The sequence below is a fragment of the Phlebotomus papatasi genome, chromosome 1 (assembly GCF_024763615.1).
Source record: "Phlebotomus papatasi isolate M1 chromosome 1, Ppap_2.1, whole genome shotgun sequence".
NCBI classification, from domain to species: domain Eukaryota; kingdom Metazoa; phylum Arthropoda; class Insecta; order Diptera; family Psychodidae; genus Phlebotomus; species Phlebotomus papatasi.
Genome location: NC_077222.1, coordinates 110,313,431 through 110,335,129, shown reverse-complemented (window position 1 = coordinate 110,335,129; position 21,699 = coordinate 110,313,431). Strand labels below are relative to the sequence as shown.

General features: G+C 36.0%; 2 protein-coding genes across 2 annotated transcripts in view; one reads left to right on the top strand and one right to left on the bottom strand.

Moving 5' to 3' along the window:
* Window positions 1–1,468: 1,468 nt before the first annotated feature.
* Window positions 1,469–10,385, top strand: LOC129799257 (asparagine--tRNA ligase, cytoplasmic). The gene is made up of 5 exons (XM_055842982.1): window positions 1,469–1,663; window positions 1,789–1,991; window positions 2,061–2,429; window positions 5,094–5,976; window positions 10,058–10,385. Exons 1-5 carry the CDS (start codon window positions 1,630–1,632, stop codon window positions 10,240–10,242), a joined length of 1,674 nt encoding a protein of 557 aa, XP_055698957.1. The 5' UTR covers window positions 1,469–1,629; the 3' UTR covers window positions 10,243–10,385.
* The window catches only part of LOC129799258 (uncharacterized), a 55,229-nt gene continuing 43,915 nt past the window's right edge, over window positions 10,386–21,699 (bottom strand). Inside the window, exons 3-6 of the mRNA XM_055842983.1 lie at window positions 15,706–16,025; window positions 15,474–15,638; window positions 15,120–15,217; window positions 10,386–11,583 (exon numbers count right to left, since the gene is read on the bottom strand). Coding sequence (XP_055698958.1) covers window positions 11,131–11,583; window positions 15,120–15,217; window positions 15,474–15,638; window positions 15,706–15,931 — 942 coding nt within the window. The 5' untranslated portion in view covers window positions 15,932–16,025 and the 3' untranslated portion in view covers window positions 10,386–11,130. The remainder of the gene's footprint in view (window positions 11,584–15,119; window positions 15,218–15,473; window positions 15,639–15,705; window positions 16,026–21,699) is intronic.

The window sequence follows — 21,699 nt, the reverse complement described above, 5'->3', positions numbered from 1 at the left end:
CCTTTGGGGTAAGAACCCCGTCAATTTGCCTCTTTGCTACCCCATATATCCGTCAGTAGATTTTTCCGCGATAAACTTCAAAAATAATTGAACATCACGGAATACTGAATTGAATTATTAACAGAATCACACACTTGGAATCATTAGAATCACATGGAATAAATGGAATATGGACACAAATTTTCGATCTTGAGTAACCCCTTAGTACAGACCAATATGGTTTCACTGTTGGGAAATGCACGGAAGATGCGATAACGACACTAGTTGCAGAAATTAGTAATAGCGCTAATGAAGGCAATTGCGTTTGTGTGTTTTTTCTTGACCTTACAAAGGCTTTTGATACGGTTAACCATTCTAAGTTGTTGATGATATTTTCGCCGCTAGGAATTAATATAATCGGGTTTGATATTTTTAAGTCCTATCTCTCTGGCAGTACACAGTCTGTACGTGTAAATGGCACCATGAGTTATTTTAAAGCCTTGGAGCATCCCAAGAAGCAATTTTTTCTTAATATAGTCTTGTAGAATTCCCTAAGTAAGGCATTATAGAACCAAAAATCTTTTTATTTGCTTATAACGCTCTTGGTTCTATCACTGAGATTACTGTAAGTAAAGTGGCGCACTGTTAAGGATCTTAAGAGCTTCTATAGGAATTTCAACAGAAAATTCTCACTCTAAGTCTTTTAAAAGTGCACTAAAAGACGTGTCTAATACTTGGTTCTATAAGGCAGCTATTTTGCTTCTTGGGATGGTGTTCACCAAGGTACAGTTCTGGGTGTGATTTCCTAAAAAGGAATGATTCAAACGCTCTTATCCTTATCTGGGGCCCAGTTACTCTCTCAGTGAATTCTCGCCAGGGACTTATTTTTGAAGTTTTTCTAAGACTGTTCCTAAGCAGTGCAGTGCAGTGGAAGATCTCCCAAAATCGTCATGTGCAGTAAAGCTGGGAAGCTGCCGGAGAAATGAGCATCTTTCACCTTTACTACTAAACAGACTAAACATATCCAGGAACGAAATATCCCTTTTTTGGAGGGATTGTTGTCAGGTTAGTAGGGGAATTCTGTCTGTAACACTATGACAATGTCATATGACAAATTTAAAATTTTTTATGTGGTAAATTCGGAGGAACTAGTTTAAAATCCGACTCATATCAGTTACTGAGAGCTTCACAGATCTGTTTACAGTGGTCATTATTAGATGCTCACTGGGTTTTAATGTTGTCCTACTCCAGAATTTATTATGGAGATTTTCTCATACGACAACCTGGTGCAGAATTCCCCTACAAAACTCAGAACATTACAAATCGATAGTTCTATTCCTTTGGTAAAAAAAAACAATTGCGGAAGTCCTTAATGACCAAGTAGCCCTAGTAGTCCAGTCCTTGATACTTGTTCCGCTTGTTCCACTACCGGTTTATTTGAAAAAAAAGTCGTTAAATTAAATTTCCCGCGCTCGCATCAGCGCTTCATGTGATGGGTTCCGGAACTAAAATCAAAACGAACAAAAAAATTGCAGTCTTGTGTTGGCAAGTAGACAGAAAAGTTGGTCAGGAAACGTGGAAAAGACGGGAAAATTGTGAAGTTTCCAGTGAAAAGTGATTCTCAAGTGTCTCTGTGATTAACCGGTGGAAATGCCAGAGAAGGAAATGGAAAAATTAGCGATTGGTGAGTTGAAAATGTGATGCAATGCCGGAATTCTCTTCCTGACAAGAAATAACCTCATCAATTTGTTGTTTTTTTGGAAAATATGAGAAAGGCGGGTTCAGAAATTTATCCTGGCACTCTTTCAGGTGAGATCTACACCTCTGAGAAGCGGGGAGATGACGAGGCAGGCGATGGGAGCGAGGGGAAGCCTTTCAAGACAATCTTGAGGGCAATGAGGCATGCTGGGAAAGAGCCCTTCCCGGTAATTTATGTCGATGCTAAAGATGAGGCAGCTGGACCCTTTGAGCCAGCCGCTAAGTCGCAGCTGAAGAAGATCCAGAAGATTTGGGTGAGTTCCCTTTGAGTGTGGACAGTGGAAAGTGCATCAGGCTGATGCAATATTTGGACGGGATTGCAGGTCAGGGAGAGTTACAAGAGTGCCGAGAAGAACAAAAGAGAAGAGGAGGATGCCAAAAAGCGGGAGCAGAACCTCGAAGAAGCCAAGAAGATAAAGATTGAGCAGGATCCCTCGTGGCCAGAGGCCAAGAGGGTGAAGATTGTCGAGGGCAAGCCATTCCGGGATCAGAGGGTTAGGATTTATGGATGGGTTCATCGATTGAGACGTCAGGGAAAGGGTCTGATGTTCATTACGCTGAGAGATGGCACGGGATTCCTGCAGTGCGTCCTCACGGATCTCCTCTGTCAGACCTATGATGCTCTTCTTCTGTCCACGGAATCCGCTGTCCAACTCTTCGGGACACTGAAATCTGTTCCAGAGGGGAAAACGGTAAGTCTTCCATCAGATTTTCACGATTTTCTGCTGAAATTCTTCATCAAAAGCCTGTGATTCATGAAGCATGAAGCATATGCTGCATGTAAAATATTTTTGATGCAATTACCCGGCTGACCATGTGTAAACAGTTGGCAAACAATTGGCTAATTTGTTAGGCATTTTAACCCTTTAACGACGAGACACTTTTTACGGACTGAAAATCAAGAATAAAAATTAAACTGGGAAACATAATGAATGATAAGTCTTACATATAACCTTGGAAAGTCCAACGAATTCTGATTCGGTGTATTTTGTGCTTCTATGAACGATAGAGACAAAAATAGCCCAAAAATTTAAGTAATTTTTCTGACAATATCAATGAATAATATTTTTCGCTTTAATGAAAAATATTACGTATGAGTATTGTAGTTTTTATTGCTAAAAGGGTTTTGCTTAAAAAACATTGGAAGTATAAAAAATAAATAAAATAAATTATGAATTTGAGAATATAAAAATTCGCCATTTTTGAGCTTAAATATTTACTAGGGGAGACCGGGGAGATTTGGGACAGGGGTAGTGTGGGACAAGGCGATTTTTTCAATTTTTGAAATAAATAGGATTTAACCATTACTGTATCGTAGGCAATATTAAGATGTATCTTGACTAAAAGAATGGATACCTTCTGTTTTTTTTTTGTTTTAATTCTATGAACATTTTTTTAAAAATTGATAAAAATCGTATATTTTGACGTCTCACTTTTCCTCTTTGTATTTTATATCAGCGATATAGGGGAAGGTTTTGAACCTTCGTACTAAAAAAGTAATCCAAGATTTAAGATTTTTTACTGAATGCCACACAAACCTAATCAATTATATCACTATGTCAAAAAAATCTCTCACTTATTGGGTTCATAATTCTGCTTCACAAAATTCCTGGAAGTCTTTGGATTTTCCTCTACAGGAAAATGAAAATGTAGTAGCATTTTTTACGAATGTATCCGGTACCGGAATGCTTCGTACCATTTCTTCCAACCCCTGTAGGCCTCATTTTCCCCGGAAACGTTACACCGGAAACAAAAATTTGGGCATCACTACTTAGATGGAACTTTCATCTACTTCTTTTCACTGTTTGTAGAAGGTATCACGCATTAAAAGATCAATTTTAAGCTATTTTTCTTACACATGTTTTTTGCAATCGGAAAACCATGTTTTCCCTGCATTCTGACAGTCAGTTCAGAGCTCGGTTAGATGTGATTCTCTTATAATTACACCTATTGTAATCCTCGGATTTTCTCTGACACTTCCAAACAGTCTTACAGAACATATTTCGGACACAACTAATTTAAAAAATGACCAGCCATCAATTTAAAATGAAATGTGGAAAGTTTCACTTTAAAACAAGGAAAATTTTATAAAAAATACTCGAAATACATCGAAGTGGCAACAAAAGAATCACATCTACCATAAGCAGTCTAGTTTCATCACTGCACAAATCAGAAAGAAGCAATCACACCTATTGTAATCCTCGTAATTTCTCTAATACTTCGAATCAGTCTTACAGAACATTTTTTGAATATCAGTGATTCTTAGAATTACCAGTGATTAATTTAAAGTTATATGAGAAAAAACTCCGCTTGAAAACAAAGCAAATTGTATGAAAAATGCATAAAACGCAGCGTATGGACAATGAAATAATCACATCTACCATAAGCAGATTTAGGCTTAATGTTCGATTTGACAGAAGCGAAACAAAAACATCTGATGAAGTCTCACTTTGCTATGGAAGTGCGTGTTTTTCTTCGAGATTTTCTTGAAAAATGTTGTAATCGTTGTAATATCACAATTTTCTTGTCAACTTGTTCAGTGGAATCTCTGGATGGGTCAAAATATCCAGAGCGTCGTGCACAGTGTGTCCCAAAACAGTCTGGAATTCACAGAGTTGGTAGTCAATGATTTTGACTGATATTTTTACGAACCTGCACTTAAGGCAATCTTTGTGAACTTTTCTTCGCCTACATTTCCACCCCCTTCTAGCGAAAGATTTTCACGGTAAATATTAACCCTGATAAACCTTCTATAACTTGGAATGTTGTTTTTCTTCGAAAAGACTCTTAAAACGTGAAAAAATGCATAAAATAATACACATCAGAATTGCGATTTTAGGCCCATTTTTTATGTTTGCTTCTAGAACCCAGCAAAAAAGGCCTAGGCTCCCAAGGTTGTCCGGAAATGTGAGATGTGGGATTAGCTATAAGAATATATTACCATAGATGATATTTATTTAGTAACTTGGAAAAAAATCAACATTTACGAACCTGCGACGTTACGAAGGTGCGTAACCTTCCCCTACTTTTTATAAAGTCAATACCCATAAGTATCCTATAGATCGCATAAAATTATGATCGGTTATCGTGATTTTTTGGAATAGTGTCTCAAAATCAAAACATGAAAAAGTATCCCAAATCTCCCCGGTCTACCCTACATAGCAAATAGCTAGAGACTTGCAAAAAATATTCTAGATTCCTTCAACCTTCTACTTTAAAATTATGTACAGACATAAGAAGAAAATAACTTTATGTAGTCTGGAAAAATTATTTTCTTTATGGGACACCGGTGTTCCAATCGTCCTTAAAGGGTTAAGGGAATATTTTCAAAAATTAAAAAAAAAAATTAAAATTAGGCTCCTGGAGGCCACGAGCTCCATGTGGATTATTGGGAGCTCGTTGGCTTGGCTCCAGCTGGAGGAGCAGATACGATTCTCAATGAGGAAGCCCATCCGGATGTCCAATTGGACAACAGACACATCATGATTCGCGGAGAGAACACATCAAAAATCCTGAAAATGCGATCAGTAGTGCTCCAGGCATTCCGGAGTCACTATGCCGATCGTGGCTACACGGAAGTGACTCCGCCGACTCTGGTGCAGACCCAAGTGGAAGGTGGAGCAACTCTCTTCAAGTTGGACTTCTTCGGGGAGGAAGCCTACTTAACCCAGAGCTCTCAGCTGTACTTAGAGACATGCATTCCTGCCCTGGGAGATGTCTACTGCATTGCCCAGAGTTACAGGGCTGAACAGAGCCGAACTCGTCGGCATCTTGCAGAGTACAGTCACATCGAGGGCGAGTGTCCTTTCATCACTTTCGACGAACTCCTGGATCGTCTGGAGGATCTGGTTTGTGATGTCGTGGACAGGGTGCTCAAGAGTCCGTATGGGTATCTCGTGGAGGAACTCAATCCTGGCTTCGTGCCGCCCAAGAGACCTTTCCGGAGGATGAACTATCGCGATGCCATAAAGTGGCTGAAGGAGAACAATGTCACGAAGGACGATGGAACGTTCTACGAGGATGGAGAGGATATTCCCGAAGCGCCAGAAAGGAAAATGACTGATACCATCAATGAACCCATCATGCTCTGTCGTTTTCCGGCGGAAATCAAGTCTTTCTACATGACTCGCTGTCAGGATGATCCCGCTCTGACTGAAAGTGTAGATGTCCTCTTGCCGAACGTAGGAGAAATTGTCGGAGGCTCCATGAGGATTCATAACTACGAGGAACTTCTCGAAGGTAAGACTTTTCTTTCAGTTAATTGAATCGGACACTTAAAGTGATTTTAGCGCCTCCAACGAAGGCCAGATGAACTTAAAATACACTGAAAAGTCCTCAATAAGTCGCAAAGTATTTACTTTCCCTCCCCTCAGCGATAATAAAGGCATTGGAAATGCGTTAAACAGTGCCCGGATTAACGTTTGTCCGGTTTCAAACGGTTTTTGCACCCCTCTACACTAAGTACTTAATTAAGGTCTTTTTTTTTTAACTTCCTAATTGATTGATTTGAAAAGATTTTTTGTTAAGTATTTAATTAAGGACTTAACTACACTCCGTCCCGGCATTAAGTCGTTCGGGATTATGCACCTGACGAAATTATGCACATACAATTATGCAAGTTTGCCTACCCTTGGGAGTCAATTTATGAACTCATTTTTTTTTAAATACGCCTGAATGTATACTATGTTGCGACGCGGGACATTTGAAAACATTTTGCTACTTTTTTAGAATAAAACTTTAATTTCTTTTATTAAGGTAAATTTTTTAAATATTCTAACCATTTATTGAAGAACTCTTGCCAAAGAGTACTGTTTGTTGATGAATTTCTTTTAAACAGTTGACTCTTTTTGTTTGAACTACTTTTACTCCGCACGAAATTCGTTCTACGGCCGATTTATTCAAAAGAAAGCCCCTGCGGTTATGCAAATTTTCTCGATGCATAATGCCATTTCGCGCGTTTTTTTCGGTCCCGAAAATGTGCATAATCCCGGGACTGAGTGTAAACATTTTCATTTACTTGCCTGAAATTATGACATTGCTCTAAGATCTGTTGAACCGGACGCATACTCTGATTGGGGTAACTTTAACTGGTGCTGAACAAACTTTAGAAGTCCCTTTGAAAAAATTCCAGACGTGTTTGGGACGAGAAAATCATAAATATAATGGCTAATTGATTAAAATAATCAACATATAAAAAAAAAAACACCTGAATTTGATATTCTCGATATTCTTTGGATTAAGGCCTCTACATATTGGGTGCCATTTTTGTCAAAAATTGCATTTTTGACAGAATTTTGACGTTTCCACCTGCAGCGCAGTTCAGACAATTGAAAAAGAAATTTTTGACGAAAATTCCTTATAGTGTGTAGAAGCTCCTAATTACACTGCCAAATTACGCTTGGGTGAGACTAGGGACGGATTTATCGGGATTTAGAAATTTCTCCGTTACGGCCTCTACACATTGGAAACAATTTTCGTCAAAAAACATTTTTCTAAAGAATTAGCTTGTGCTGTTGTAGGTAAAAACCTCAAAATTCTATCAAAAACGCAATTTTTGACGAAAATTGCTCCTATACGAAAGTATCAAGAAGTAAGAAAGTCACTTTTTTGGCTTTTCAAATAGATTTTCGAATGGCTTTTCTCTTTACTAAACTCCTACTTCTGTACGGAAAAAATGTGTTGAAGAGTTAGCTTACAATCCGGTATCACGAGCTAAAGGGAAATTTTACAGAATATTAAGTACTTTTTCTTAATTTACACTCCTGGATAGTAAGTTGAGGGCACGACATAAAAAACAGAATTTGGGCAAAATTATGGACATAATTAAATTCTAGGATTTCACTTTGGATTTGCTGTAACTGAATTGAGGGCCTTCAATTAAACTTACCAAATCAATATAGATTTTGTGGATTTATCTGATATTTAGTTTCAGTAGATTTAGCACAAATAGACATAAAAATTTTCCGAATGGAAACACAGATTTGATTACAATTAGAGGATATGTTTTTCGTTATGTTGATCAATCTCTTTCTACAGTAGACTCTAGTAGTAAAACTTAATTGAGCGAGAGCTCAATCGACTCTTTTTCAATCGGGCGAAAATTTTTTTGACAATTTTCACGTTTAATTATGAAGGTAATTTACTGAAATGCGCTGTAGTTCTTCCTATTTTATCGTGATTCTTTATAATTGAGCGCTTTTTGTGGAATTTACAAAGGCTTTGACGCCCAAATCTATCGATAAACCGGATGACACTTTGCCCCAAATGTCCAATTGAGAGAGAGTCTACTGTATCCATTGGCTACAGTAGACTATCACTTATCCGTGCGATCGGGACCAAAATATCACATGGATTAAGAGATTGATACACATCAAACCGTTTGAAATCCTACATAGAGTAGGAAGTTTGTGAATTGGATTCTAACCTGATCGAGTCGACGTTCTCCCTAAATATTCGTACTGTACAAAAATTTACGATGAGAAAAAATTCCAGTAGGGGAAATGCTCATAATTTTGTCCAGTTTCTTGTTTTGGACACTTTGAGGATAACATTGGACACTCAAAATAAATTGATTAAAATTATGGATTTTTATTCCAATATTTGATGAATAATGAATTCTATCTAAATATTTGTTCTTTTTGGAAGATTTTGACACTAAATACGTTAAATTTTGAATATGATTTGAGTTGAAATTGCTTTGTGTTGAAAATTCAGTGTGAACAATTGCTTACGAGAAATATGACAGAACTTCGTGTTTACTTCAATCTTATTTAGCTGTGGTGAACTACTAACAATGTTTCTTCGCTTTTTTTGAGTGATATTATTAAATATTCATTGAATATTGTATTGATTCACGTTACTGATGATTTGTACATTTGACCTGAAGTGAGATTTGCCTTGTGAATCAAATTTTTCGTGTGAAAAATGGGCAATTTTCTAAGAGGTTCACCAGTGAGGTGCTACTCCTTATTTTGGACAAGTGTTTTTCTCACGAAATTTCGTGAAGTTTTAGCTTTTGTGATGACTAGGTTGTATAAATGCCTGGAGAAACTAGGGAGCATCATCTCTACGTAAGAGATGTAGTGAGAAAAGCCTTGAAAGGCTCCCGGAAAGGCCAAGGATTACGATAATCCGCGCGTACTTGGAGTATCGAAGTCAACTCACTTTAATGAATGATATGGAAAGTTTCCGGGCTTCTTGTGACATTCTACGGTTCCCTTACATGAACAGGAAGAGGACTTTGTAAGATTTTTTCATGAAATGAAGATCAATGGGCATCCTATTGAGGCGGATTAGCTGTCCAAATTTACAGCCAAGCTGGACAAATTAATAAACAAGTTGTCCAAAATAAGAGCCAAGGTCACCTCTACTTATCAATTCATTTTTAAACGTATTAAAACTAATTTTAGTAAAAATAAGACGATGAATAGCTTGCCAAGTTTCTAAACAACCCTTCTGAAAAGAGAGTAACAAGAAATGTCAATTAGTATTGAAAATATCGCACTTCAAACTTAGTACATTGATGTTTATAAGCAGCCTGTCCAAAATTATGAGCCCTTACCCTAGCTTACATTGTTTTAGCGAGGATACCAAAATCTGAGCGCGATTCGCTTCATTGGAGCTGAGTTACTGAAAATACAAAATTTAGGGTTTTTTTTAAATGGCGGAAGAGGAATGTGAAGATAAATCTGACTTGAAAACTGCTTGTTTATATATATCTTTTCGTTCTTTCGCTAGAAACGTTTGTAGCCTAGTTGGAATGGCCACGAAGAACTATTTTTAGCGCACATGATATTCGTGATTGAGTGTCAAAACGTGCACATGCAAAATTTGAGTCCGATCTAACGATCTCAGATTACACCCCGAACCACAAAAGCAGAAATTGAAAAGAAGCTCAGTTAAAGTCCTAGAGAATGGATTTATAAACCGATTTGGTATTAATTGGATTTGTTGAGAACGTCTTTGCTATGTTAACCTGACTTAGCCTTTTATTACTCCGAGAGATATGTTGTTCTTGGGATCGAGATCTACAACTGGTGAAAATTTGGTGGTCATCCGAAGTCTGGGTAATGAGATATTCCATTTTTTCGAAAAAAAAATTACACAGTGTCGAAATTCATTCGAGAATTAAATTCAATTTAGGTTTGAAAGTTGATGGTAACCACGAGAAACATGACAAAGAGCAAAATAATTCTTCTTTTCCCATAAGTAAACGATTTTTCACCTTAAGGGTATAATTCTTGTGAGCAACTCATATGTAATTAAGACTATAAGCCAATGGAGCAATTCTCCAGCTTATATTTTACCTTTGACTTTTTAGGGTATAAAAGGGAGAAGATCGATCCAACTCCCTACTACTGGTACACGGATCAACGTGTCTACGGCACTCAGCCTCACGGAGGCTACGGCCTAGGCCTGGAGAGGTTTATGTGTTGGCTTCTCAACCGCTATCACATCCGTGACGTCTGCCTCTATCCCAGATTCCTGGAGAGATGCCGTCCCTAAGTGGACACCATTCTTCTGATCGCAACTGCAAGCACAGCTCCTTTTCTTCTACGAATTATCCAAGTACGACGCATTCTCTATGCAATTCACTACTCAGCATTTGTGACTTAATCTTCTCAATAAAACTGGAGTTCTAAAGACAATTTGTTCTAGGTGTTTTTTTTTACTCCTTATTTAATTCTGTTTCTCTTCTTTCAAATTACATATGAAGACATGGAAATAACATAGTACAGAATTCTTTATCTCATATATTTTGTTTTTTTTTCACTCTTCATTCATTCATAATGAAATCACAGACTTCAAACCATTTTATGTCATTTTCCTTTGTAGATTTTCTTTTTTTTAATATCTTCCACTATCATACAAATTTTCTTCCTACTTTTTTTTCCTCTTATATATTGTTCTACAAAACTAAATACGCAACAAATACAAATGTTGAATTCACAAGAACATTGCCGTGAATTTGTGATTTAAGTTTTTTAATTGGGAAGGAGGGGGCAGGGGGAGGGTGTAAAGGGGCTTTGGGGAAAGAGAGATTCAGGTGTTTGCACTCAGTTCAACTAAGAAAGGACGGAATTTTATAGAGATTCCAGGGATCTTCTGGGATATTCGCGTGGTCAGGAAGTCCCAGAAGCAAAAATAAGAATATCTCGTGTCTAAACTAAATTAAGGCCCTCGAAGATCTTCGAGGGTTGCAGGATGCACGGGAGAAAGAGGATATGAAGTAACCACCTAAAAATCCACTAAATCGTGTTGCATCGAGATGAAGGAGGATAGAATTGTATGTACAAGTTGTCTCGCTCGTGTCTCTCTCTCTCTCCCTCGAGATCCTGCTCAATTCTCTGCATTGATGCTCCCGTGGAAGACGCAGGACACAGCCACAATGTTCTAGACCTCTGTGCTGTGTGTCTGAATGCGCACCTTCTTCATGCTACCATTGCGTCCCATTGTTGGCGATTGCCCCGAGCCCGAGAAGCCAGGATTCTGTATCCCAAGGCCATCCTTGGGCTTGGGCTTCTTTAGACTACTCCGCAGGGGAGATCGTGTGACAGAGTCCACGGTGGAGCCGTTGGACATGCTGGTTAGTGTTGTATTCATCGATTGCATGCTCCCGTTCGTGGCACTTCCCTGAGATCCCGATCCGTATGGCTTCCCCGAGGCGTCCGTCATGGAGATGCCGCCGGTGCGTCGGCCCTCCCGGAAGCCTGGATTGTTGAATGTGGTTCCGCCGCCGGGCAGCGGATGTGCCACGAACGTGGGATCACCTCCTGAGCGTCTCGACAGCAGCACATCGTAGATTGCCATCCCCAGGAGGCCAAGTGTAAGGATGATCGTGAGGATCTGTCCAAAACAGAAAATACAAAGTATAAATCAAGCGCATAGAAACTTCTCTTCAGGGTCCTCAGGCTTCCTTTATAATTTTTATTTATTTTTATTTAAAAATCAAACTGCCCCTGAAACTGTGCGCCTCTTACAAGGGAAGTACTCGAGTCATCAATTCCAGATTCGTCTGGGGCTTTGCTCAACTACGCATAAAGGCATCAAATTAAACGTGGTATATTCAAAAAGTGCGAAATCGGGTTAATTTTTTTTTTTAAATTCCCCAATGTTGAAAATGACACCTTATGCAGCACATAATAAAGAAAATTCGTGTAGGACTGCATGCAGCGATGGCTCAGCGGTGCAGCGCAGGACATTCAACGGGAGTGCCGCAGGTTCGATCCCTGGCTCCGTCTGTTTTTTTTTCCTTTTAATATCTTTTTTTTTTTTCAATTAAAAAATCAGTAAAAAGAAGCTATATCGTTCAGTCAAATAGTCAATTTTGATCAGTAAGAATTAAGAATTTCGATAAACAAGAAATTAATTATGGTCAGTGAAAAATCGATTTTAATCAATAATAAAAAAAAAAACAATTTTGATCTGGCACAAAAAGTTTTTTTTTTCAGAATAAGAATCAATTTTAATCGTGGAAACACGTTTTCAGGGATAAGTAATTTGAGTCAATAGATATAACAATTTTGGTCCATATAATAATAGTCAAATTCTAATTTATGGAGTAAGAGAAAGCTAATAAAATAATAATTAAATAATATAATTATTTATTTAAATTAACTGAATAATTAAAAATAGATTTTAGTCAACAAGAAAACAAAATTTTGATAAGTAAAAATACAATTTCGATCAGTAAAATAGTCGATTTCGATCGGTAAAATTTCATGAAATCAAAATTTGCGTCCCTTCATTTCTCAAATGATTTGGATATATCTTTCCTATCTATCCCATTCTTTCAGATTCAAAATTCGATTGATCTAAATTTAATTTGGTGTGATATTTAAAAGAAGAAGAAGAGTACGAAAGAGTAGGTTAGACATATGCAAAACTTTTAAGAAAGAAAAGGATGTGAATTTTAAGTTTATGAAATTTTTTGATCTAAAAGGTTTATCGGAGCCATAAGAAAACAATTTTGGGTAATTGAAAAAGCGATTTAAATCACCGCTTATCCTTGTTTTGGTTGCGATTAAAATCAGCAAGAAAAAATCAATTTAGATCTGTAAAAAATACAATTTTGATCAATAAAGTAGTCGATTTTAGTCAATAAAAAACCTATTTTAATCGGTAAAGTAAAAACAATTTTATTAGTAAAAGCATAAATTTTGATCAGTAAGGAAAACAATCTTGGTCAGTTAAAAATACAATTTCAACAAAATAATCGATTTTAGTCAGTAGAAAAAAATTTTGATCAGAAAAAATCAATTCGGATCAGTAAAAAATATAATTTCAGCTAGCAAAATTGTCGATTTTAGTCAGTAGAAAAACAATTTTTATTTACAGAAAAAGTCTAACGAAAAAACGATTTTGATCATTATGGCTATGGCACACCTTTTAGATCGAACGAATTTCGGTTTGTCACTAGATGAATATAGAACGATTAATATGCGCTGATTTGCAATTGCGCCAAGTTTGGATGTGCGCGCACTTTTCTCGGAGCAAATGATACCTTTCGATAAACTGATGATTTTCAGTTTTGTATAAGCTTTTTCCTTCATTTCCACTGGAAAGTTTAGAGCCCAGGCTATAATAGTAGAAATTCTTCAATCTCTTTCAATCCTCCTGAGATTCATCGCTTAGAAAATAATGCAATAAGCTTTCGAGTTCTTGCAGTATGAAGCCTTTCAGGCGTATACTAGAAACTTGCAGCTCTTGTCCTATTTTTCTCCACTTTTTTTTTAGCAAAATCTTTTTGCCAATAACTTCTTGATGGTTGTGTAATAAATATCTTACTTGCCTTGCACCAAAATATCCAAGATATCCCGATCTTTGGTAGTTCACAACATATTCATTCACCATTGTTTACATCCGCGTGAATTGTCAGACACGTCAAAAGCAATTCAGCGTTCGGAGTGCCACATGCAAATCTGCAGGTTTTAGTGAAATTGAATGGCCGAAATTCATGGACCTAATTTCTCACAACAAATTAAACTTGGATCTTAGGGCTCATTCACATGATGAAAAATTGGGAACAGTTGGGAATTAAATTGAGAACTACCAAGTAAAATTTCTTATGCAACTTTTCATCATGTGAATCCAGCTTTAGTGCGAAAGAGTGTAATAGAAGTATGCAAAACATTTTAGAAAGAAAAGAATGTAAATTTCGATCGCATGAAATTCTCCCGACCTAAAAGGTGTGCCAGAGCTATTAAAAATAAATTCTGTTCAATAAAAGAAGTGGTTTCAATTGAAAAGAATTTCTTTTCGGAAAGAAAAAGAAGATTTTAGTCAGTAAAAAGTAATTTTATTCAATGAAATAAATCAATTTCAATCAGGAAGAAAAAAATAATTTTGATTAGTAAAAGCATCAATTTTGATCAGTAAAAAATAGTTTGGTCAGTGAAAAATTAAATTTTTCTACCAAATTATGAAATCGATTTTGATCAGGAGCAAAATCAATTTTGTTCTATAATGCAGTAGATTTTTATTAGTAAAAACACGTCAGTAAAAAATGCTAATTTGAGTCAAAGAAAAATCAATTTCGATCAAATAAACCAACTTTAATTTTGATCAATAAAAAGACTGTCAACATTTTTTGTCTATTAAAAAATTAATACAAGCTTTTGAATCAGGAAAGTATGATAAAGTCAAAATTCACATCCTTTTCTTTCTTAAAGATTTTACATATGTGTAATCCTAATTTTGATTTCATGAAATTTTACTGAATAAATATATCAATTTTTATAAAAACTGCAATCAATCAAAAAGTAAATTTGTATGATTCAGATCAATATCAAAAATTAATTTGGATTAAAAAAATAATCAATTTTGTTAAACATATAAACAAATTTTATTATTTAGTAAGAGAATCTGTTTGGGTCAGTGAATAAACCAATTTCGGTCATATATACAATCGTTTTTAATGAACAAATGGCTTCAGCAAACCTTTCAGATCAGAAAAATTTGAAGAAATCAAAATTCACGTCCCTTTCTTTCTCAATCCTTTTGCATAAGTCTCTCTCTCACTCTTTCGTACTCTTCTTCTTCTTTTAAACATCAAACCAAATTCAATTTAATTCAATCTAAATTTGAAAGCGAAATGGTGGAATAAAATGTGAATGAAAGAGGTAGTAAATATTGATCATGGAATATCTTGAGGTGTATTCGGAGCCATATTAAAATATCAATTTCTATCAAGTAAATTTCAGCTCTACAAACTATTTGTCAAACCGGGAATATCTATTTTATTTCCGGAAACTAAATAGTGAAGACTTATCAGCAACCAGATGCTGGTTGATGTGAAGTCACAATGACGATACTTTACCCCCATTTAGTTAATGATATTCAATCCCTTTTCTCCCGAGCGTTCTCCCCAAAAGTCAACTCACCTGTAAGTAAAAGGAGACACCTCGTGTTATCATAAAGCCCGTCCTCATTTCGTCTGTCTCTATTGCGAAGAGAGCTGCTGCCACAATGGCCAGGATGGCTGCAAAGACAGAAAAGGGGAAGGTTGATGATTTCCTCCGGGGAAACTTTTTTTGCCGTGTCAAGTGGGTAAATTTTCCCTGACACGACCTTTCCACTTCATTGTCATCTCCTTCATCCCCTTCCAACTAGTCCTAAGGACAGTCCTGAGAAACTACATCATTAAAGTTATGTTATTGTTTCTCAAGACATTCCTTCAGAAAACAATATAGAAGGTTGAGGAGAGAGAGGAGATGAGGCTGTGGAGATCTTCTCACCTGCCAAAATGGAGAAGATGAGCTTAAAAACGACTAAAACACTATACTTCATAACGACTTTCTCTCGCGATGATATCATGGCGATCTGGATGATGCAGAAAATGCAAAAGAGCCCCAGGAATGTGCAACTGAGCGAGGCCACGATGCCACAAATGTAAATGGCTCCTGCAAGGAAATCTCAGTTAATTTCACTGAAATTTGTGATTGTGAAAGATTTCCCTGGGAAACTTACTCGTTGGCCTGAAGCGGGAAACTTCTGTGCCGCATTTTTCCCGGCCGTAGGTCAATTGCTTGCATACTCGCCATGGGCCAAAGTAGCCACGATCGGACTCCCAGCCGCCGATGGGGTTGTCAAAGTAGCCCCAAATTGGTAGACCTATGGCAGTAGCCGCTATGGCAAAGCACACAAAGCCCAGGCAAGTTACGCCGGCGGCGTACAGAGCTGGTTTCCCGGCCATGATTCAGGCATAATGCGTGTCTCCAGCGATTGACTCTGTTGGGGCTTCCTGGATCACTTTTCCCTCCCAATTGTTACCTATCGCTCTGCCCTTTCTGTAAAAGATAAAAAGAGGAAGTACTTAGACTTAGAGCCATTGTCTATCATAATACATAGGATTTCTTATAAAATTCTACGGGGAAAAGGTTTAGGGGAAGGAGGGGAAGGCTTTCAGCCTCGCACACACTCTGGCTTCGAACACTCCAGGAATTCAGGATTTTTTATAAGGAAATGTGTGACTATCGATAGATCCAGATACATTGAGAGGGACTTTCCGGTGTTCGCCAGTGAAAAAGGGTCACCCTAAGATGAAAACACTTTTTTCGTCTTGCCCAGAGCTTTCGATCCCGATGTGGACCTTCTTCAGTGGTCGACTAAATAATGTTCTCGCAATTACTCTTAGGGATCGTGAAGTTTGAGGGATACATATCACTCATCACTATCAGGATGTCAATGTGGGGTTTGGTTTTTCCTCTTAGGAGCACTTGTTTCCTAATTTTTGTAGCTAATTTTCACGAAATTTAGGAAGGAAAAATTTGCTGTGAATTTTTGGCGTCTGTTACAATAACCAATTACTTTTTCACTGGCGAACACCGGAAAGTCCCTCTCAAAGTACATTGCGCCAGTTCATCATCATTAATTACACTGCGATCCAGATACATTAAAGGAATTTGAGTAGAATATGAAGTGTTCGAAGCCAGAGTGTGTGCAACCTCTCAAAGCCTTCCTCTGTTTAAAAGTGTTTGCAAAAAGTTTGTCAAAACGATGTCGATTTGACAATGTTTTTCCCACTTTTCCATATTCTTCTTTGAAAAACAAAAACATTTATTTAATAAACTTTTATTAAACAACTTTACAAAAAAAAAATATGTAAAAAGAGGTACAGAGCGTCCTAATTCATAACTTAACCAGAAAATTGTCTCAAAAAAAAAAATTTGTAAAGAAATGTTTTTTTTTAATGAAAGGTTAATACAATGAAACATAATTGATCCATTTGGCTATGAAGAGGACTTATGATGCTATCTCTGCTATCCCAATGAAAAATGGAAAGAAGAAATCCTTCCTATGCACATGTTTTAGTACTTTACTGTTCTCAAGTGCTTCTGCGTTATCGACTTTTCTTTTTGTTAGTTTCTGTCACGACTTTTTGGTGGTTTTAGAACTTGGCAAGGATTGGGGAAAATAGTCGAAACAGGAACCAACACAAGGAAAAAATCGATAATGCAGAAGCACATGAGAACAACTACAGTGAGTGTCAATAGTTTGTTGCCTAATGGATGTTTGAGAAATCAAGTGAAAAAAATGATAGAAAAAAATACTTTTCCAAATTTTTCTTTTTGCAGATGAGTTCCTTGTAATCCGTAGATATTATTTATAGTTTTCAAAAAAATAATTAATTTTATTTCATATCAAAAATAATTGTTTTCCAAAAGTTGGTCATTTTTGAAAAATCAAAAGTTTGTTGCCTCATTAAAAAAACTAATTCAAAATGGTGAAAACGTTCAACCAACTTTATGTAAACCGGTTACATTTTGAGCTTATGTCATTTGATAGGCAAGTGGTGGATTTGTACATTTTTAAGGCTGTCAATGGTAAATATATAGGTGTAAAAGTGATGATAAATAACAAGAAATAATCAGTTTTTTTGATAATTCATAATTTAGGTTATAATGGCAAATTACAAAAAGTTGAAAGGTGAGATATTGTCCAGAGATACTGCTGGAAGGAATCGGCGTCGCTTAATTGTCAAATTTTATGGAAATTCATGAAAAGTTATACATAAAATGGTCAAATATTATAGTTACGAGGCACGAGTACATCTGAAAAACGCCACTGGTAGACCCAGGGTTTCGACTCAGAAAGTCGATAACCGCATTCTAGGTATCTCTGATAGTAACCCCATGATGTTTGCTTCAAAAATACAGAGTCGGCTGGTTACAGAAGGCATACAGGCTTCAAATGCTTCGAAAATCAAACTCAAAATGAAAGAAAATATAAGAATAGGTACTTGGCTCGCAAGATTCCATTGGTAAGCAAAACCAAATTGCGTAAGAGGTTGTATTTTTACGTTTTTAACATGCTCCAAGTGAATTTACAACCTTTTAACCAGATTGGTTTTATTTACCAATGGAAACCTGCAAACCAAGTAATTATTCTTACCACTTTCATTAAATTGCGGTTGGTTTTGAAGCCTGTATGCCTTCTGTAACCAACCAACTTTGAATTTTTGAAGCAAACATCATGGGGTTACTATCAGAGATACCTAGAATGCGGTTATCGACTTTCTGAGTCGAAACCCTGGGTCTACCAGTAGCGTTTTTCAGATGTACTCGTGCCTCATAACTATAATATTTGACCATTTTATGTATAACTTTTCATGAATTTCCATAAAATTTGGCAATTAAGCGACGCCGATTCCTTCCAGCAGTATCTCTGGACAATATCCCACCTTTCAACTCTTTGTAATTTGCCATTATAACCTAAATTATGAATTATCAAAAAAACTGATTATTTCTTGTTATTTATCATCACTTTTACACCTATATATTTACCATTGACAGCCTTAAAAATGTACAAATCCACCATTTGCCTATCAAATGACATAAGCTCAAAATGTAACCGGTTTACATAAAGTTGGTTGAACGTTTTCACCATTTTGAATTAGTTTTTTAGTGAGGCAACAAACTTTTGATTTTTCAAAAATGACCAACTTTTGGAAAACAATTATTTTTGATATGAAATAAAATTAATTATTTTTTTTGAAAACTATAAATAATATCTACGGATTACAAGGAACTCATCTGCAAAAAGAAAAATTTGGAAAAGTATTTTTTTCTATCATTTTTTTCACTTGATTTCTCAAACATCCATTAGGCAACAAACTATTGACACTCACTGTATTTACTAAAAAAAAAAAAGTATTCAAGAGAAGGATTCCCTCTTTCCATTTCTCGTTAGAATAGCACCATTGAACATTTTACAATAAAAAATCGGTAAAGGGGGTAAAGGAATGATTTAAGATTACTGGCATATTTAAACAAAATGTTTATCAAAACTAGATTTTAAATCATATCAGAAAATTAAAAAAAATCTCTAGAAATGTTTGCGAAATAAACCAAAAAGCATAATTTATTAGTGGTTCAGGAGGAAAAGGGAAAAACGTTCTTACATAATGCCCACTTTTAAGTGAATCACTGAAGATTCGAAGTTAATATTTCATACTGTTCAACTCCTAAGCCAAAAGACAAAAATGAAAACAAAAAAAAACAATTACCGGTACAACTAATTTGATACTGATTGGAGGAAATTTCAAGACCTTTCAAAAAAACTCCAAACTTAAGCAAATAGATTTAAAAGTGAGCCCTGATAAGTGATTGAAGATTAAAGTTCAAAATTTCAAAATGGCGAATTTTCCAGTTGTAATTATTGAATTAGAAAATATTTGTCTGAGCTATCTTCAAGACATATCCAAAAATTATTTAAAAAAAAAACAGAGATGGCTAACGGTTCCAACTTTGCGAAATGCTTGAATTCCCAAGATAGAGGTCTCTGTGAATTATCTTTTCGCATGGTTTTTGGATGTATACCGGTAGTAGGCCCTATGGGGCTCATCTAAATAAAATTGAGGAAAATTGAATAACTAAATCGCGAAGAACTCAGCAACCTTTCGCGCCGTCGATTGGATTAACATGTGTCGAATAGGCCGTACGCTCTACACGGTGTATTACCTATTAAATTGACTCAAAGATCAGGAACTATTTATAAACTAGAAAATTGGTTAAAAAGTATATACATATTATATGTTAGAATATTTGAGAAAAATGAATCAATTAACAACACTTAATCGATTCATTACCGATTGAGACCAATGCAGCCGAATTTATAATTTCAAAACATTTCCAAGAAATCCAAATTTAACCAAATCGGTTGAAAAATAAGCTCTTCAAAGTGGTTAAACTTTGGTTTTCAAAAATTCGAAATAGCGAATTTCCCGATCATAGGTAAGTATGGATGAAATATTCGCCAAGGTTACCTCTAAAACACATCCGAAAATCATTGAAAAAGTTTTGGCCAATTTTAAGAAAAACCGAGTAACCATGATTTTGGAGAGGATTGGTGGATGAAAAGAAAAACAAACGGCGGAGATGATGCTTTTTATTAGGGTCACCGAAGACCGAAAATCGATATCTCATACCGTTTAAGCTCCAGAATAATGACAAGTTGAAAAAAACGGATTATCCTGCTCTCTTTAGAGTTCAAGCAATAAAATCAACTTTTTGGAGGGAAAAGAGATGAGAGGGAAAAAAGAGAATGACCGTTCGAGATAATGTTTTTTTTTATGTGGGGTCGCCGAAGACCAGAAATTGATATCACTTACCGTTGAAGCTCTAGAACGGTAACATGAAATTAGCGAATTGAATACTGCTCTCTTTTTGATTTAGGGCAGTAATATTTATTAAAACAGAGCAAAAATAGAAATTCCAGCAGTTTTTATAGTAGATTCTTTAAGATTAAATAGGGCAAGGGTACCAAATTTCAGCTAGCTTGCAATTTCGGCCACTTCTTTTGTTCCTCAAATTTTCATATATTTTTAGTTTTTGCACACTTCAGAGATATTTAATGAAATTACTTTAGAAGAATTCCGGAAGGGCAAGAAACTAGGAAAATCAAGGTGGCCGAAATATTACCCAAAGCCATGTCTATATTTTTATTCATTTTAAATTGTATTAAGAATGATTTTAGAGAAAACAAAAACGATAAACTATTTACAAGGTTCCAAGCTACACTCCTTAAAAAGAAGTAACATAAAAGATCAATTTGTATTAAAAATATTTTAAAATTTAAAACTTTGGAGCTTGCATGCAACTATGCCGAAATTTGGTACACTTACCCTATGAGTAAGATTAAGTAATTATACCGAATAGCAGGAGATAACTGATCTGTCTTATGGGACGACCATAAATAAATGTTTGTTTTCCCATAGGGGGAAGTGGGGCACCTTTGAAAGTGGGGCACCTTTGAAATTGGAATTTTTTTCCCAGTTTGTGCAGATAAATTATATCACGATAAGGCTCGATTTTATTTAAAAATAGGTGAAAAATCCCAATTTCAAAGGTGCCCCGCATTCAAAGGCGCACCACTTCCTCCTAAGTAAAGTTCTAATTGTTAGATTGTTATCGTCGATACTCCAACAGAAAGGTATCGTGTAATTCTACAACATTTCTGACTCATTTTCAAAATTTCGATATCGAATCTCGTAATTCCCATTTTCGAAATTCCAGTGATATTTTACTACAGAAGGTAAAAGTTTGTAACTTATTTTTAAAAGAAAAAAGAGAGTAGCATATTTAACAGAAGAGCAATCGTAATCCTCATCTACAAAACTAATTATTCTCAACTCTAATTTCCATAGAAAAGAGGTATTTCACAAACTTTTAGTTTCCCAAAATCACCTCTCTTTCAGGTATTTTCACGGTGCTTTTTCGAGCTCTTTTTGTGCAGATTCTTTCCGCTGTTTTGGTGAAATTTATTTGAAATTCCATCTGGAACAAAGAGAGGAAGCTCAAGAAATAACAGTTGCACCAAAATCGTCACGCACGGCAAACATCTAAGTTTAGGAATTTGTACTGCAAACAGAGATGAAATTTGCAGAGGAGTACATTGAGAAGAAATTGATAAAAATATGCTTTTTTATAATTTAAAAATTCTACAAATAGCTGGAAAAATATA

What these genes read in the sequence shown, in the direction of transcription:
- LOC129799257 (XM_055842982.1), top strand. Translation starts at nt 1,630, where the DNA reads ATGCCAGAGAAGGAAATGGAAAAATTAGCGATTG. An exon ending in CTGTTCCAGAGGGGAAAACG is followed by an intron (nt 2,430 to 5,093) that starts GTAAGTCTTCCA and finishes AATTAAAATTAG; the next exon opens with GCTCCTGGAGGCCACGAGCT. An exon ending in CTACGAGGAACTTCTCGAAG is followed by an intron (nt 5,977 to 10,057) that starts GTAAGACTTTTC and finishes TTGACTTTTTAG; the next exon opens with GGTATAAAAGGGAGAAGATC.